General features: G+C 37.8%; 2 protein-coding genes across 11 annotated transcripts; both read left to right on the plus strand.

Annotated features, from left to right (window-relative positions):
- The first annotated feature begins 369 nt into the window (after positions 1–369).
- On the plus strand, positions 370–5,725 carry LOC112282329 (dynein regulatory complex subunit 4). Of its 3 annotated transcripts, none has more exons than XM_073534054.2 (12): positions 370–1,150; positions 1,391–1,671; positions 2,366–2,485; positions 2,719–2,846; positions 3,173–3,251; positions 3,391–3,471; positions 3,640–3,819; positions 3,960–4,109; positions 4,258–4,362; positions 4,919–5,050; positions 5,223–5,342; positions 5,454–5,725. In XM_073534054.2, exons 2-12 carry the CDS (start codon positions 1,519–1,521, stop codon positions 5,556–5,558), a joined length of 1,353 nt encoding a protein of 450 aa, XP_073390155.1. In that variant the 5' UTR covers positions 370–1,150; positions 1,391–1,518; the 3' UTR covers positions 5,559–5,725. The 3 variants fall into 3 exon arrangements, with proteins under 3 accessions (XP_073390155.1, XP_024375551.1, XP_090106979.1); XM_024519783.3 differs by having other exon boundaries at positions 1,408–1,671; XM_090250853.1 differs by having other exon boundaries at positions 370–1,059.
- A 308-nt stretch (positions 5,726–6,033) lies between these two features.
- Positions 6,034–13,194, plus strand: LOC112282293 (putative clathrin assembly protein At1g14910). Of its 8 annotated transcripts, XM_090250847.1 has the most exons (16): positions 6,034–6,875; positions 7,046–7,181; positions 7,556–7,625; positions 7,919–8,016; positions 8,349–8,490; positions 8,682–8,785; positions 9,093–9,185; positions 9,487–9,537; positions 9,737–9,802; positions 10,107–10,172; positions 10,612–10,692; positions 10,839–10,901; positions 11,045–11,179; positions 11,443–11,503; positions 11,798–11,892; positions 12,185–13,194. In XM_090250847.1, exons 2-16 carry the CDS (start codon positions 7,092–7,094, stop codon positions 12,584–12,586), a joined length of 1,617 nt encoding a protein of 538 aa, XP_090106973.1. In that variant the 5' UTR covers positions 6,034–6,875; positions 7,046–7,091; the 3' UTR covers positions 12,587–13,194. The 8 variants fall into 8 exon arrangements, with proteins under 8 accessions (XP_090106973.1, XP_090106976.1, XP_090106975.1 ...); XM_090250850.1 differs by having other exon boundaries at positions 6,034–7,342; positions 8,381–8,490; XM_090250849.1 differs by having other exon boundaries at positions 6,034–7,181; positions 7,343–7,625; positions 8,381–8,490.
- The last annotated feature ends 5,655 nt before the right edge of the window (positions 13,195–18,849 follow it).

Below are 18,849 nucleotides of genomic sequence, written 5' to 3' on the forward strand. Positions count from 1 at the left end.
TTATGGTTTCTTTATTGCATTAGTTTCTTGTTGCTTGCTAAATTCAAAAAAAATATTATATTGATATTTTCTTAATGTCTTTAAATTCCTGATATTACTTTTGTTTGTAAATTTTTTTAATTTAAAAATTTTATTATTATTTTCTATTATTTTTTATTACTAATAAATTGGATACATGTATTAGTTTACTTTATCTCAATTTTTTCCCCTCTTTCATAATGTAAAATCTTTTTAGTTTATTATTATTATTATTATTATATAAATTTAATATAAGATTTTTTTTAATTATTATTTTTCTTAATTTGATCTTTTTCCTAATATTTTGGTTTAAATAGCCGTCAAACATTCAAATAAATACTTTTATTTTATATCCTTATAATATTTTAATTTAGTACTATATTATGGCTACATTTTTTTACATTTTTAGCTTCTAAACTTATTTATTTAAGACCATTTTCACATTCATAATTCTACAACCATTATTCTTTTTACAACCAAATTATATTTCAACCAAAACCCTTAACGATATTTTCAGAACTTCGTGAAACTAACATCACTTTATATCAAATGTCCTTCCCTTGACCCTTTAAATAATAACAATGATAATAATTTTTGTCAAGATTGTTGTATTGATTTCTCTAATATGAGGTTGTGACAACATCTCTTAATTAGACATTGTCCTATGCTTGAGTTACAGTTGAAACAAAGTAATATTTATTTAACTGAAGAAACCCTTTGCCCCCCCCCCTCTGACTAATATTATATATTATTCATAATAATATTATCATTATTATTATTATGAATGAATATTATTCGGTTTAATCCCAGTCCTCCTCCTCGTTGCTTGCTTACGTACTATCCCGTTTCGCTTACTCATGCTGTTGTTGTTGTGCTTCATTTATTTCTCTTGTCGTCCCTTCCTTCTTCTTCCCACTTCGCTGCTGCATTACAGCTCCCATTCTTCTTCTGCTGCTGCTGCTTGGCTGTCAAATTGTTGCGATTTGTGAATTGAGACTAGCGAGTGAATAAAATGATTCTTCTATCGCAGAGTAATTTTTGGTATATTCTATTCCTTCGCCAGAGCAGAAATTGCCCCTTCTTCATTTAACCGAACCTTGATTGGCAGTTTGTGCCTTCTCAACCGCGGACGGTGCGGATCCTCAACAAGTGGTTTATTTGTATTATTATTTTATTTTTCACTTTTTATTACGTTTGGGAGGAACTCTTTCTAACCCGAGCAGCGCTTTGTGAAATTTAGATTGCCTACATCAAATGTCACCAGTTCTTAGAGTTAATTTTGGTCCAATGTGCCGAGATTTTTAAGTTCAAATCAGTCTGATATCAGCATCAATGTAGTCATTCCCTTGCTAACGCATTTGCCGACGCGTAGGGGGTTTGCATGCACAGATTATGAACCCGACAACAAGAAAGACTGTGATCGAAATTTGCGAATCGGTAAAATTTTATTGAAGGAGGCATTTAGCAGGAGTAAACTGCGAAGGCAAGAGAGGCTACATCATGGGACCAAAGAAAGGAGGAAAGAAGGGGAAGGTGAGGAAATTATTGGAATGGCCCCAGGATCCAAAACCAGATCTTTTGGCACAAATTGCGGTGCTCAAGATAGCCAAAGACAAGGAGACGCAAGAGCGCAACCTCATGATGCTCGAACGAGTATGAGCTTACCTTCTTCTTCTACTTCTTCTCGGTGGAATTGACTTTTATTCTGCTTTTTAATTTTATTTTTTCCTAAAATTGTATGTTTCAACATGTAACCTTGGGCTGTTGCAGCAGAAAAAAAACAATTATAAACCATACTTCACTGTTGATTTTACGAAAGTGTATCTTCGGAAAAACTTGATCTGTCTTTGGTGAACTGCGAGGTCACCGTCAGTATTGATATTAGCACTGTTGAACAGTGGGCCGGCGTCATAGTATACTCACATTCAAGTCCACCAGACTATTACTGCTCGATCACACCTCTTCCAGATGCTCTAGCTTTGAGAATGTATTTGTGATTGAATCGAAAGGATTTGACATTCAATCACGATGTCCTTAGGACAACACTGAGTAGCACTGGAGATGCCGTGATTGCAGCACCAAATGTCTGGTTCTACTTTTGATTGATGTCAGAAAATGATTGAGTCAAGGGCAGCACCTTGAAAATGAAAGAGAAGTGAAAGTGTTAAAGAAAGAATCAAATTGGTCTCTTCCAAGTTCTACAGCTTTGGTGGACGTCGAATTTTTGGGTGCTCAGATTCTTTGAGGCTTTCAGTTCCTTGAATGATTATTTGGCTGTGTTGTGTGAAGTAACTGTTTCATGTGGGCCGGTTCGTTGTGATAATTGTGAGTCTGCAACATTGTTCAGGATAAAATCTCGTCATTTTGGGAGGTTAAGAAAGAAGAGTACGACAAGTTACGTGCAGAATTTCGTAATAAAGACCGATCCATGGAGGAGCTCGAAGAACACCACCAGCTTGAGCTTAAGGTCTATTTGTAGTGCAAAACCGAATTAGTTCTCTCCGACTCCTGCTGGAGACTTCGAAAATATCATTTTTTTATTTCCCAGCTTGTGAGGCAGAATCCATGAAACATATGTTGATTTGGACGGATGACCGGTAGTCTGTGCACTCTTTGGAGTGAGATTTATAATATTGCGTTTGTGATTGATAATGTCGTTAGTGTAGGTACTTATTGACATATGGTGTAATGCGTTGATAGCTTTACAACCAAAAAATGAAACACCTGTTATACGAGCAACAAATTATGATGGCTACCATAAAGGCTGACAGTTCACAAGCTTTGAAATTGCAACGGGATAAATTTAGCAAGCGTGAAGGAGAGCTCGTGTAAGTGGGTGTTCGCTCAAGAGTCTTTGCGCCACGAGTCTTCGTATCATACTGAAGTAAGGACAATCTGGTATTGAATTTACTACTCATGTATGATCAAAGTTTGATTGACTGTACGAGGTCACGTACTTGACTTGGTGACTGAAAGAACTCTCTTCTCCGGCGCGTTCTTCGCAAACCATGTTACAGTGCTATATCATTGTGCTGGGACTAACTTCACACAGTAAAATACGGTTGTTGTGGTAGATTTAAGAATCTGGTAGAGATGGTTAACATTTTGTTCCACCGTCGTTCTGATGCAGTTAAGTTCTGGGGGCGACTTGCAGGAACGATAAGCGTGCTCTGAAGGATCGAGTGCGGGAGATGGAATTGTCCTACGAAGACATCATTCGCTCTTACAAGTTGGTACTAAGCACATCCAGCTTGTCTATAACAGGCAGCCGTGCAGTGCTCGATTTTTCATTAGTCCTTTTTCTTTTTTTAAAGCTAACATGTTTGGGTATCATGGTGCAAATTTGATTAAATGATTTTGCATTGTTTTCAGGAGCATGCCAAAGAATCCACGAAGATGCGCCAAGAGTTTGATCAAAAGTCTAAAGAGCTACATCAAAAGTCTGAACGGAAGGTATTATTTTATCCTGTTCTGTAGTACTGACTTGCATTGTTCTGAGCAGCATCACACCAGCAGTCAGCTGTTTAGTTTTCTACATGTCTAACAATTTTTTTGTAATTCAGCTCAAGTATAGTTTCTTTGATTGACTGTTCAAATGCTATGAGTGATGGCTTCCTGCAGATCAAAAATCTACAAGAAGAAATGGACTTGCGCCGAAAAGCAGAGATTCAGGAGATTGAGGAGAGGAAAAATTTGCACAAGCTGGAATTGACGAAGAAACATGAGAAAGCATTTTCTGAAATAAAATGTTACTACAATGATATCACCCACAACAACCTGGACTTGATTAAAGTTCTGAAAGTATGACAATGTGTGCCATGATCCTTCAAGCTGCGTCTTGCACCAGTTACCTATAATGTCCAAGTGTTCCTTGAAACAGGAGTGTTTAATTACATCACAACTTCAAATTTCTTCCCAATCAGTTGCTGTGAGTACTGCAGGAAGACGTAGCGGACATGAAGAAGAAGGAGGCCGCAAATGAGAAATTAATGTATGAGATTGCGCAAGGGAACAAAAAGCTTACCGAGCCTCTGACGAAAGCACTCAAGGAAGTCGAGGTTCTGAGATCTTGTCTGACAAACTACGAAAAGGTAACTATTCCTATAAGTCCTTAACATTAATAATGAATCTGAATGCTCAGCTTGAGTTTCCCTTTTCATTTGACATTTCAATGTGTTTATTCTCCTCCATTTCTAGTAGTTTTTCGTTCTATAATATCTGTGGCTAGTTGAAGTGCAGGACAAACACTTACTTGCTCAGACAAGTTCAGGACTGAAAGAGAAGACCAGAAAACTTAAGCAACTGGAGTGGGATTATGAGGTCCTTCAAAGAGGATGTGAGCAAGTAAGCTTCGTTATGGTCTCAAGAATACCATGTCTGTTCTTTTTCCCGTACCAGTGGAGTAAAACAAACAAGGGCATCGAATCTATCCAGATTCATCCATATTTTGAAATTTCGTCCATCGTAAATGACTGTCCAACCCCTTCAAATTTTAGTCATCAAAGTGTCAAGGTGCCCTCATGACGCACAAATCGTGAAAGAAGCATTTCAAGATCAGAAAATGCTCAACTTCTTCATACGAGATCCAAATTAGTAGGTGGTGAGCGAGGGCCCTTGTACAGCCACTACAACACGTACCCCTACAGAAGTCCGTCTGTTTTAATCGATTAGATTTGGCATATGAGATACTATTTTCATCTTGTCTGTAATCGCCTACACCATAGCCTTCATAACAGGGAAACAGGCAAGAATAGTCTCTAAATAGAGCATGTTCTATAATAAACTGGTGCTATTGTCCTTGCTACATTCCAAGAATCAGATGTCTTAGATTATGCATTTTGGCACTCATCATAGAGCTCGTACTAAGTATTGTTGTCGTGCTCCCTGAATTTCTCGTCAGCTACAAGCGGAACGTGATGAAATATTTGCTAAGTTTGAGAGTAGCATCCATGACGTCCAACAAAAAAGTGGGGTCAAGAGCTTGCTTCTGGAAAAGAAAATGCAGATTCTGGAAGAGAAGCTTGAAAAGAAGGTTACATACTCGAATCAATTACACGTCTTTGATTCCCTCGAATGTTTTGCTACTTCTGAAATAGTTTACAAATTATCATGTTCGATAGAAAAAATTCGTATAAACGGATGCAGTCAAAATTAAGAAAGAGTAATCTAGTAACTCTCTCTATGTACTTGGATCAACGTTACAGGAAGCGCAACTTGGAGAGGCAGGGGTGAAACTAGATCCTAATTCTGGTATAGCTGCTGTTCTCGAATCAAAAAACAATTTGATCAAGTCCCTACGTTATGACCTTGGAAAAGTTACGAAGGTAATTATCTGGTCAGAATGCTTAATGTGAATTTAATGTGTGAACATGTTTATACTATACACATGTTGATGCCTTATTCGTGATAACGTAGTTAACGCTTGTGGTTGATAGGCGCATAATGACGTAATTCAAGCATTTGAAGCAAAAATGGCAGAGTATGGGATCCCACTTGAGGAAATGGGTTTGCCACACTATATTTCCAATGTAATGAGCTGAAAGGACGACTGTGAATAGCTTTTTGTTTCAGACATTGCATCTTGAATTAAAGCAAATATAAGTTGTGCAACGAACACTACCGTAGATTTGACTGGCGATTGATGCCCATTTGGTATCGCTACATGTACCCTTGACAAATTAGCAACTAGAGTCAAAGTTTCATTCGATGTTTTTGTGCAATTGCGCTGAAGCTGTTATGCGCTTGAGTTGGATTTGATGCAGAGTATGTAGGCGCAGAGATAGATATTTTTAGCGACAGAATGTGTTGAAATTCTCATGTGCCCTAAGTCTTCTTAGAAACATTATGCTTTTTCTTATTATTACGGTCAAAGTTTCAACCGAATGACACTCTATATGCCATGGTTGCATTTGTGAAGCTCTGTCTCCATTGGCTCTATCTCTAGTTTGAATTCGTGTTTTTTTACAGCCTTTACGATGGAGTTGAATCTACGTCTTTTGTGTATTGCGTAGTTTGTTGATGCACCTGTTGCAGCTGTGAGGGAGCAGAGCTTTGAATGGCCTCTTATTGCTTCGAACAGAATCTCGTCGCATAGATGAACCTTGATATTAAACATGTCCTATGTGCCCATGCCAACCCAAACTCGAATAAGAATTGCAACCCAGGCTTTGAGTGCAGCAACAAGCACACGGCATACAATTGCTCCACGAAGTCTAAACTGTGTTCATGGTGTTGGGAAAACTTTGTACCTCCCTGCCCCTCAGACGAGTTTCTGAATCATGCAATTACCTTCAGTTCCTTTCCTCTCATCTCAAAATGGTATCATGTGTAATTTTCCACCTGGCCAAACGGTCGCAACAAGTTCCTGTTGTAAATTGATGGCAAATGCAAGAACGTAGAAAGTATCCGCGAGGTAAGGCAGTGAGGTATTGTATGCGATACACCTTTGTTAGGGCTACTACTTGTAATGCATGTCTTACCAACTGAAGAAAGTAAGTTAAGGGAATCAATTCTTCATTATTGACGTGCATCAGATTTGCTCATTGCTATGGTGTCCTGATGCAACGGCTTGTCGAACAGAGATGGAGACCCCAAATTGAATTGTAGTCCAGATAAGGAGAAAGTTAGGCTATGAGTATCGTGTTGTGAAGTTCATGAAAATTTCGGCGAGAGTTGCATTATTACCATCACCCTCACAAGCACCATTTGAGTTTTTTAAATTGGTAGTTTTTGAGACACTGCTAAGTGGATACCAGCACCAGGATTCAGTAAAAGTTTGAATTTTGCATTCGTGACAACGTTGCAGCCCAGTTGGGCACAGAAGGAAAGTGTGCGCGGCAACCTTGATGCATCAAGAGGTGTCTTCCGATTGAGTGTCATTCCTATTTTGCTAGAGAGGTCCCAAACCAAACCGTCAGTTTCTTGTAGTGAATTTGTAGCGATTTCGAGGGGGAATTTCAACTGAGATAGAGTAGGCATTGAATTTCAATTCGCTTCTTCACTGAGCCTCTCTTCGGTTATGAATCAGTTGCCTTGTGTGACACGTAAGAATCTCCGGGCGAGTGCATGAAAGGATGAGCAGCTCAAGCAGCCTCCGTAAGGTTATCGGTTCCATCAAGGATACCACAAAAGTTGGTGTAATCGCACTTAATAGCGACTACAAGGTAAAGAGAAACCGTTGTGATTGAACAGTTCTTCTTCAGAGTACGCACTCACTAATAATGGAGTCTACATTGCAGGACTGTGTAATCATCTGTCGTGAGGCACTTCCTCTGCAATTTTGAAATTCTTAACGAAGTAATGGATTAGGGAACACCTTTTTCAGGTTTGGCTACAACTTTGATTAGCCGATGACAACAATGACAATGAGAGCGAATTACAGGAACTCTTCAGTCTCCAATGCCATCTTGAATCCGCGTGTGTAGCTTCGAATGAGAATTCGGTTGCTATACTTAGAGCTCGGAGTATGTAATGCTGTAGGGGGGTCGAACCAAATGAACCCATCTAATTCCGTCGTTAATAACGTAAAGGATTGCAGGAGCTTGAGATCGCGGTGGTGAAAGCAACCAGTCATGTGGAGTGCCCACCAAAGGAGAAACATGTGCGAAGTAAGTAGCTACTTTTTTTTATTCAACTGGGATTGTTCATGCCTGGTAATCATCTTTTGATAATCGCATCGTCTTCGCTTCACCGAAACAGAATGATTGCATCAAAGCTTGATCTATCTTAAGTAGACAAAGCACATTGCGGAAACATGAGGACGTCTTTGTCTGCTAAATTCGTTAGCGATCTTTATCCTTATGCACTTTCCAAGTTTTTCTGTCTGATCGTGGATGAAGAGTCGTACAACCCATGGTCATCTCAAAAACTGCATAGTAGCTGAGATGTTGGATGCTGGCAGCTATATTTTTGGCAACATCATCATCGAGACCGCGAGCAGATGTGGCGTATTGCATTCACAAACTTGCAAGACGCATTGCCAAAACACACACATGGACGGTATATTCTTCGGTCTGAATTATAGAAACCTTGAGATTTGTCATGTTCCGAAGGTACAGTCTGGGTCTCCCGGATCCTAAAAAATCGGGTACCACTGCTTCAATCAACAGCATATGTAGCAGATCTCGTAGAACGTGTGCACACTTCGCTCGAGTAACTTTCGTTCGTGACCCATGATTTCTGTTGAATTGTAGACCTTTAAAATTTTGCTTGGACCAATGATAATGATCCACAACGTAACATGTAATTAGGAATAACCAACAGAGTGAGTCAGTCTCCCTCTTTGTGAGGCTATTGTGGTAGTGATTACGTAGGTATTTTCCGTTGGGCAGGTTGCATTGAAGTCAATGATGGTGATTCACAGAACACTAAGGGAAGGAGATCCCACTTTCCGAGATGAGCTTCTCAATTATGCCCGTAACCGAGGACATGTTCTAAACCTATCCAATTTCAAGGATGACTCTAACCCTAGTGGTAAGTCATGGTTCTTGATGTACGCAGCAACTGCTCACAACTTGGTATGTGCTGCGCACTTAAATATGTTCGAAAGTGGTCTCGCCGCTGCCGAATTTACCAGGTTGGGAAGAGCATCATGCTTCAATTACAACAAGCTTTGACGTGTACGTGTCATCAATTTGTCAATGCGTTGGATCGAACTTGTGCAGCATGGGACTACTCAGCATGGGTGCGCACATATGCCTTATATCTTGAAGAGAGACTCGAATGTTGTCGTGTTTTGAAGTATGACGTTGAAGCTGAGCGAACATCGGTAAGATTCTGTCTGCTCTTGAGGATGATCACACCTGCAAAAAACAGTTGTGTGCGCTACAACCACATTTCGGAGGGTGCAGCAATACGTATACATGTCAAATTCCCCTTTCATTTGCAATAGTATTGCCAATTGATTGCTGTGTTTTGTAAATCTCATCTCATCTGTGTCATGGAAAGTGCTTGGGTTCTCGTGTTTTTTTAAAAAGAAAATTGAACTTTTGAATTCATTATTGTTTTAATGCCTCTGGTGCAATATCCTATAAGATCTTTTCTTATTGGGTGTTATAATTAAAGGTATCTGGCAGAACCACAGTCGGACGAGGGAGCTTGGTACTGATGAATTGTTGGAGCATCTGCCTGCATTGCAACAGCTCCTGCACCGACTTATGAATTGCCAGGTATACGGGTCACCGACTGTAATGGCAATAGTTTCTGGAGTGCGGATGGCCGACAGAGGTGTGAGGAATTTCAGAAAGATGATTCATCTTCTCTTCAGTGTGTATGGTCAACTTCACTGAAACCTTACATCAAAACTTCTATCAACTTGTCCAACGAAATCTGTCCATCAGGTCCTGAGATGCAAGTTCCCGCTTATAACTTCACAAGCTCATTGTTAGAGTTTTGTCATCGTTGGTCAGCAGTATGCACAGTCAAGCTCATTTCTATTCACCAGATGACCTTGGTATATACGCATTGCAGCCCGAGGGAGCAGCGATCTCAAATTATGTTATTCAAGCAGCTTTGAGCTTGGTGAGCAATACTTTAGTTGGGTGGAATTTTACGCTTCATTTTTGGACTGTTGTGAGCACTGTCTCTTCTGGCATCATTTTGTCGTCCAAGTCTTGGAAACATTTGCATGCAGTACATGTACATTGTACACGTACATTCTGTCCTCATTCATCAATTTCAGTCCAGAAGAAGATGCTGTCTAAAGATTTCTGTGTTTCAGTGTCTAAAGGAGAGCTTCAAGATTTACCGTGCGATTAATGACGGCATCATTAACCTGGTAGACAAGGTATAAAAGATATTTCAAGGACCATTAATTCTTTTCTGTAAATCGTCCATCACAGTATTGTCCGAAACGCGTATTTAGATGGTATAAACAAATACATTTCAAGTGCTGCAGTTAATGGTGGTGGTTTCAAATGATGAGGTGATATTAGGCAGTAAAGGCACTTCCAAGCCTGAATGCCAGCTTTAAATTCCTTAACTTTCTCAGAATGCTAATACTTAAATATGGCACGATTTCATCAACCAGTCCTTAACTCCTTCATATTGCTTGCATGTTTCAAATTAGCTACCTGTGGATGTGTACGCAGTTCTTTGAAATGACTCGAAACTACTCAATAAACGCTTTGGAAATCTACAAACGAGCAACCCTTCAGGTTTCTCATCGACTGGAGTTTCACAAAATCAATAATAAAGACAAATGCTGCGCAGTGTAGAACTTTTCTATTTCTGGTCATGGAACGAAGCTAATAAGTACCCTGCAAGCATAACCTGTACTACTGAATACACTGATCAAGTGTACATGGAAAATTTAATTTTGATTGCCTAGGCTCGTGCTAAAAACTTCTTGTCATAAATTCTGATATCCTAAATAAACCTATAAATCTAGGCGACAAAGACGATGTCAAAATCAAAAAGTGATCAGCTTCCAACCACTCGACGTTGACTACTAAAATTTAACCCTGCAATTAGCCTGAACTAATACTGTGATGCGGTCGAACATTCTAAATCAAACCTTCAATCATTAAACGTCCTCTCACTATCAATCAAGTTTTCAGTGTAGGAGCCAAATATGATGGACCTAAGATTTTGCAGGCTGCAAGACTTGTGGAGTTTTTCGAGATGTGCAAAGGCTTGGACTTTGCTCGTAATTTTCAATTTCCTCATCTAGAGCAGGTTTGAGTCGCCTCTAAAATGCTTTTTGATTGTTGCTAAATCATGAATTCGGTTTTTGAATGTAGTCTGTCTAGGAAGATACGACGAGATATGGAGTGCTGGAATTATGCTGTTCTTTTTCTCAACAGCAGTAATTTCTTTTTCAGCCCCCAAAGTCGTTTCTTTACACCATGGAAGACTACATAAGGGATGCTCCCCGCATTCAAGAGGTAATGCTTTCGAATGGATCTGAGTAGACTATCATCCTTATTTGTATTATTTGTATCCAATTAAGTCATGAAATATGCGAGTGTTAGGAGAGTACCAAACATCCCTGAGTGTGTAGAGCTTCGCCTTAATTCTTTCCTTACAGGAAGTTGACGAACGCTATCCCAAGATGCTAACCGCATCCGGTTACACAAGCAACGACGGTGCAACACCTCCAGCTGTTCAGCCGATGGCTGAGGAATTCTTCACTCCACCTCGATCCGTAGAGTGGGATCTAATGGCAAGTCCCATGACACAGACTTCTCTGTTTTCAATGTCGACGATCCTTGAAGAACACGGCTCAAACGGCATCTACTGTAGTACCAGAAGTTTAGAAATGCAGAGAGGTGGCACATTAGCTCTGAGAAAAAAAAATGAAAAAAATGCATTATTTCCGGGTAGACATTCCTGGGAATTCACTCTTAACACTTGTCCAAGTATGATTCCATTGCTAGCCTAAGGTCGATTGCACATAAGTCAATGTCTTGAGCGTGCTCTGCACAGGAATTGAACGATGTGTTGCAGGCGGAAAACAATTCATCGAATTCTGGTCTTTACTCACCAAGTAATCCTCACTTGAACTTGAAAAAACATTTAAACCACGGTTATGCCAGTGCAAGAGATGTAAAGATAAATTGGTTCCTAACTTAGACTTTGCTTCATGAGTGTAAGCAAGCATGGCCGGGTGGATGGGTGTAATACTTCATAAACATCCTCTAATAGACTTGGATATGCACACGTGGGTAGAAGTCCCAGAGTCCGATTGGAAATTGCAATTGTACTTCGTGTACGAATTTAGGGGAACAGTGATGACAGGGACATGCTCTCAGAATAATTGTTGACCTCGTTGCACATTCAGGTACAGCGCAGCCACCGCAAGTCACGGGTTGGGAACTTGCTCTTGTTTCGAACTTAGGAACCCGTGCTGCCAGTGCATCTGCTCCCAGTGACAGGGTACTCCATCCTTCCCTTATCGTATGTATTAGTCCATGCCTTTTTTATGACAGATTTACGTATCTCTGATTGCATGATCGTGCTTGCACTTGGGGACACAACGTTTCTTCGGTCGTCTTCGAGATGACTCTTCCAGGATGAGACGATGGCAGTGTTCCAAGCTGATAAGGCAATGAGTAAATGAGCGGAACAGTCCAGTCTTTCGTGGCTTAAACTGCCGACTGATCTCCAGCACTTTCGGAGCCGGACCTGAGCATGGAAACTCATGGTGAGCTTTCGTGTGTACACGCAGGTGTCTGGTTTTGATAAGCAGTTGTTGAACAGCTTGTACGATGACGCAATGCAAAGAACATTCCAAGCAGCAGGGACCCAGAACAGCGCTAGTCCAGTCTCATCCGGATCAACAAACCCCTTCGAGGACATCATTTTCGCATCCAGCAACTATGCGCTGGCATCCCCGGTGGCGCACCGAGATCCCTTCCTACGCCAGCAGCAGCAACAACATAGGCTGTCCAGAATGTCGAATAACAATCCTCCTCCCTCTGGCAACAACCCCTGGGGATTGTCGCCAGTGAGGAGCCCCCAGTCGTCAACTTCACCACCACCTCAGCTGGCGTTGCCACCACCATCCAAGTATCAGCGGGAGGGTGGGTACTTTGACAGCAATTCGCTGCGAATTCCCAACTTGCTGTGATTGCTGTGCATACATTTGCAAGTGATTGCTGTGCGCACACACACACACACGCACACGCACAAGGAAGTGGACAGTGGAAAGTGTTGGAGCTCTCTCTCCCTCCCTCTCTCTCTCCTTCACTCTGTTTCAGGGGCAGGAGCGGGCGAGCGGGCAGGGAAGCCCATGGGACGGGCAGGGCACACAACCTCTCCATCACACACATGAATCAGCCCCCAGACGGCACCGGCACGGGCAGCTGGCTTGAGAGTGCGGTCGGCAGGAGAGAGGGGCAGGGGGGAAGAAGCAGTAGGCCCAGAAATGGGTCCATCCACAAATTCCTTCATTCATCTGCATGAATAATAATGGGGGGGGGTCAGAACGGAGCAATGGCCCCCGCCACCACTTCCGTTTCTGCATGAGAGTGAGGCCCTCCTGACTCCACAACATTCGTCCAGACCCCCCATGGAACCAACCCTTGTTAATATGGATGATGCTTCTATTTCAAGCAGACCCCAATGCTTCACAACTAACAATCCGCATTTTGCTATTCCCTCCCTTACAAGGGAAATCATGTCACACACTCCATTATATTTCTAATATTTTATTTATTATTTTATTTTATTTCAACACCATGTAGAGGACTCCTGGGTAGGGTAGAGTATATTATCTTGGATTGTTGTCATGTGCATTGGTTGTAGTTTCTTGCTAACTTACAAACACTCATTCCAGTGCAGCCAACCAACATAAACCGTGACATAAACCTTGGCAGGGTTTATCCATTTCTTTTTCACTCTTGGTTTGAGTTTTTCTTATCCTTTTTTTTTACTTTTTTTTCATTCCAAAGAAGTAGAACTATACAATCATAATATATATTTCTTTTATCTCATCATTCTGTAAAATGTAATTTACAAGTATTTTAGTTCTGAAAATGGCACAAATATATACACTTTCATTGAAAGAGATGAATATAATTTTCACACAATATTAGGAGTTATCTTTGTCAAAATCACTTCTAAAAACAATGATCCACTTTAAGCTCAAATGTTTTTGTATTGTACATTTATACACCTTTGAACAACCCTTCAAATATACTAATTTATTGATGAACTCTGCACTATCCTATTAAGATTGACTCATACCTAGTTGAGGACAAACTTGGTACTTTGTCCGAATTGCAAGAATTTACAAATGCCTTTGTAGGTCTTCAAATTACTTTGAATAGTGCTATGTGCTAATGGTATCCAATGTATTATAAGACAGCAACATAATTATTATTGTGTGTGGAAGAGAAAACTAAAAAAGTTTTATTTTTAAGAATCAATTGGATTCTTGCATTTTAACTAAAAAGATTTAGAAAAAGGGTTTTTTTTTTTTTTTTTTTTTTTTTTTTACTATTCTAAATTACAGACACAGATTGCAAGTTCTGTTTCTACATACATTTTTCCCGTCAAAATAATACATTTTCTAGAATATTTTTTCCGGGGTAATCATATTATATTTAACTTGTTTTGAAATTTTTATGTTCTAAAAGATGCTGTTATTTCTTCTGCAAGTTATTTTGTATCTATAAACTAATGCACTGCACAGTTGGGTTTTTTAGAGGATAGTCACTGCTGACACTTGACTATTTTACAGAGTTTGAATTCTAATTTAATCTCATTAAAATTTTAGAGCAAATAAAAAAATAAAAATTAATGAATCTTAAATAATAATTTCCGGGGCATATATTTTTTTGTAGTAAATTTATTATAGATTTATAATAAATATTGAAAAAACACCTAAACAATTTCAATAATAATCATAAAATTGTAGAATAGATGGTTGTCTAATCTTCTTTAATTTACATATTTATAGTCCAAAATTTTGATATTTAATCTAGAATAACTTTTTTTTTTTTTTTTTTTGACATCTACATAGAGTTATTTAGTGCAAGTAGTAAATAACCATCTTGTTAGTACTAAACATTATAAGTAGCAAGATACTAACAAGATGGTTATTTACAACCAATTTAATAATTATAATATGAGAGCATAAATGTATTTTTTTGTTGCTTTCTTATATGTAACAATTCAGAATTGTGATTATTCTAACCAACAATTTTTATTTTGAAATAAGTTTAGTTGGTGCTATAAAAAATAAAAAAAATAAAAAAAGATTAATTTGGAAATAAAATTGTTAGAATAATTGTTTTAGCACTTATGTATTGTGATCATCAATTGGTTGTTAGAATATAGTGCTGTTAAAATAAAATTCTAAAACAAGTAAGAAACTAAGAAATTTGATGTTATCCAAAGACGATTTTAGAATTTTGAAAAGAAATTTTTTTAAAAAATAATTAATTAATATTTATAATTTCGGCATTTTTTGTTGACTGAATGAGTCAAAATAATAATAATAATTATAATAATAATAAATCTCATACCAATATTATTTATTTTCAATAAAAAATATTCAAAACAGTTCTTTTTTATTTTGATAAGATTTTACGGTTTGAAAAAATCCAACTTTGAATAGAGGCTCCTAAGATTATTTTTTAAATCTTAAAAAGATGTAATTCAAAATATAAAAAATCTTTAAATAATACACAGCTATTAGCTAAGTTATTTAATGTTTAATAATGAATACAATTCCAACTAAATTTCTACATTTAAAAAATAATATGTTATAAAACATGTTTCAGTGCATGTATGTAAGAATGAAAGTGGAGTAATAAATCAAAAACTTCATATAGGTTAATGTTATAAAAAATTAAAAATAAAAATACTTGCAACCAAGTCTTATTTTTAAAATGTAGAAGAAAAAAGGTATATATATATATATATATATATATGTGTGTGTGTGTGTGTGTGTGTGTATTATTAAATATAATTTTTAGATTTAATTTATAATTTTAAAATTTTGTAAAATTATTTTAATAGATATCATTATTTTTTAATTTTTTTTATATAAGATTGGTTTAAGTAAAATACACAAATATTATTTTTAAAATAACAGGTTCTTCACACCTATATAATAATTTAAATATTTAACATATTTAACATATGAAAAACTAGTATACTGGTTAAGAGTATTATAAGATAAGTTTAAAAAAAAGTTATATTACTACTCAAAACTTATTTATTTTTATTGAAAGTTATAATATTATTCAACATTCAAGTATGTGTAACCAAACATCTGCCACCTTGTGTACAATAGCATTGCTATAATCTTTGGTAAGGTCATATATTTAAAGATTATAAAATTTAACTTATTAATTGAAAATCTTCGATTTATGTATTTTAATTTAATTCTTATACAATTATAAAATTATTATTTTTTAATTTTTTATAATAATATTATTAAAAAAATAGGTGATATTTTTATGACTATTAAAAAGTTGGTGGTATTCCACAAAACAAGCAAACAAACCATAGAACAAGAACAATTAACAAACACTTAGAAAGAATAAAAAGAAAAAACTTGAGATCTCATCAATGTTATAGCACCACCAAACTTTCTTAAAAGACTTTAATTTTATGTAGTACAATAAGTATTTTCTACTGCGAAATTCCAATGTTCCCCCACTACTTTGAATTAATTCCAAATAAAGATATAACTTATAATATTTTTCCAACTTAATTGCATGTATTTTTCAGAAGTATTTTGAGGTTTGCTTGTTTGGCGTAATTCCTTGGAACATAATCATATGTTATCCAGGGGCTTTCCAAAGAATAGTTATTTTTATAAACGAGTATGTGAATTATTGCTAAGAATACATATTGTGTTGAAGTCATTTCTTACAATGTGAATTGACAAGTTTTATACCCTGTCCCAGCTACATGTTTCATGCAACAAAACTTCATACAAAAATAGTTAAGTTTAATTCTCTGCAAAGGCATTTTATCTATCAAAATCTGTTATTTACATACATTTATTTACATTAGATTAATCCAAAATATTTACATACATACATATATGCAATGCTATAACACATGTTCATTTGCAACCTAGTTGCATAGATTTCAAAATGCTACAATAAATTATACTTGATTGTAATAGTATGATTTTGGTCTTGTGTTATGATCATGGTAGTAAGATGTTCTTTGAGAGGATGGGACAACCAATATTTATGTATGTTTTTAATCAAAACCTCAGAGCAAGAGTATGGCAATGAAAAGATTAAGTTAAGTTGGAAAAGTCCAAGCAATCCAGTATAAACAACTGCAGTAGCAGGTTTTTTTTTTAATCCTAATGAATTTTAATAATAAAAATTCAAAATAGTGGTTGAAAAATTGATGCATTCAAATCGATTCAAGGATCTAAAGAGTGAAAGTAAAGCAGTAAAGACAGAACAGTGCTTGAGAATGCTTGAAAGTAGTTGAAAAATTGAGTGAATGGATTAGTCTTTGTTGAAATATCAAACTGAAAATATAAAAACAGAGGTTTCATAGTGAGAATTTTGATTTATTGCACAAAAATTTAGAATCAATTCTAACAAAAACTTGGAAGTTTTCTTTTTTCTTGATGAGATACAATTACAATAAAATAATTGACTTATTTATTCATATCATCAATAAAGAAATATTACATTAAACTGATGAACATTTGGGAAATAATATTTAAAGGAATAAACAAAGTGTCGCAATGTTGGTAAATTATCAGGGTTCATTATGTACTGAATGTTACAACCATGGTTGCAACTAATTTAAACTTCATTCAAAATTTTGTAACAAAGTAATTGCAGTGGGTGACCAGGTTGCACATACATTATAACAAGTTACATCAACCAAAAATATAATGTTCAAAGATAAAAAATTAATTTATAATTATGAAGACATGTAAAAATCACTATACATAAAAAAAACGTCACTATTGACAAACAAAGATTTACTTTGTAGCGAGAGAGCATCACAGACAATGCATGTCTTTTTGGGAGTTATCCGATGAGTTGGTCCCTCAGATTCGGCCGGAAAAAACAGCAATAAATGATGATGAGATTAGACAACAGTTAAGGGGTGGGGGTGGGTGGGGGTTGGAAAGCCAGAAAGGAATGCAACAGAAGACGAGGATGGTGAGTTGCGGTGCGACGACGGTGCTGCTCATTCGAATGAAACTAGTCTGGTGAGTGTCGATGTGAGTGTTTACGAGGAAGGCCACCCCGCAAGGAGGAGGAGCATCCGAGGGCGGGAGGGAGGACAGGGTGCAGCTCAGCAGAAGTAGTGGTTGCTGCAGAAGAAGCAGCAGCAGCAGGGAGAGCAGTGGCAACAATGTCCAGGCGGGAGGGGTTCCAGGTAAAGGAGGAGTGTCAGTCAGGCTGGGCGAAGGAAAAACTTCCAGGTTCTGTACCACCACCACCACCTCGCCTCCCTCGCCTCCCTTCCTCCATTGCCTCCCTGCCTGCAGGACCCCCGCCCTTGCAAGTATTTGTCGTCAGGACGTGGCCCCGTTGCTTCGTCGTGATGATAGAACTGGAGGCGCACTATCGCTCCTCATGTTGTCTTGTTCATTTGGTGGTTGGCCAGACGGTCCGGACTTCACACACTAAATTCCAGCGCATTTACACTTCTTAAATCCAAGACTGTCCTCAAAAACTGTATATACATATGTCCTATCAAGGATACCTTTTGACTGCTATATTTCCAATATAACTCCAATCTTCTTCATACATTCAACATTTTTTTTGTTGTTCGTGTTTTCCTGACTTAAGTTTGTTGAACTTTCAAAATATTAAATTTGTCAGAATCATGGAGCGTGAATCATACTGAAATTACTTTTTCATTTGAAGCTTCGGCTATATGTATCACTGTATGAGTTCTACAATTCGCAGCTCCCTTTCCCTTCCAACCTTCGCTTGCGCATCCATGCATTTATGTGCATGCACAAGGGGGTGGTGTTGTGTTCTGATCAGCATTGATTTGGTGTTAGGCACTGGTTGTATCAAATAGCACATGACAGTGGGTTCCAGTTTAAATTAGGATTTAAGTGAAAAGTAAATTGTCCTGATTTCTTCAGAGAATCTTTTGAAGAAAGGAAAGTAAAATAGCAAAATTAATACACGGGCTCCGCGACAGCAGAGCAAAGTTTGCTGGAAATAGGCTGGGTTACATCAGCAGTGAGCTCATACGCTTCACCGGCACACCTCGTTCGCCCACATCATCGAATCTTCCCCAACAAGCCTCCGCTTTCAATTCACCTGCACTTTCTCCCCAGCCACAACTAGCGCCCGGCTCCACCCCAAGCTGAATCCATCCAGGCACCACCTTGCTTCTCCTTCAAGTCGCAATCCCCGATGCATACATAACGGC

Source organism: Physcomitrium patens, chromosome 5, assembly GCF_059467195.1.
Source record: "Physcomitrium patens ecotype Gransden chromosome 5, ASM5946719v1, whole genome shotgun sequence".
NCBI classification, from domain to species: domain Eukaryota; kingdom Viridiplantae; phylum Streptophyta; class Bryopsida; order Funariales; family Funariaceae; genus Physcomitrium; species Physcomitrium patens.

Bases quoted from the DNA above. Each gene is read 5' to 3' on its own strand.
- LOC112282293 (XM_024519723.3), top strand. From the start codon at position 7,092: ATGAGCAGCTCAAGCAGCCTCCGTAAGGTTATCGGTTCCATCAAGGAT. The intron at 7,626-7,918 runs GTAAGTAGCTAC...GGATGCTGGCAG, and splicing joins AAAGGAGAAACATGTGCGAA to CTATATTTTTGGCAACATCA. The intron at 8,491-8,681 runs GTAAGTCATGGT...GAACTTGTGCAG, and splicing joins GGATGACTCTAACCCTAGTG to CATGGGACTACTCAGCATGG.
- LOC112282329 (XM_073534054.2), top strand. From the start codon at position 1,519: ATGGGACCAAAGAAAGGAGGAAAGAAGGGGAAGGTGAGGAAATTATTG. The intron at 2,486-2,718 runs GTCTATTTGTAG...ATGCGTTGATAG, and splicing joins ACCACCAGCTTGAGCTTAAG to CTTTACAACCAAAAAATGAA. The intron at 5,051-5,222 runs GTTACATACTCG...TCAACGTTACAG, and splicing joins AAGAGAAGCTTGAAAAGAAG to GAAGCGCAACTTGGAGAGGC.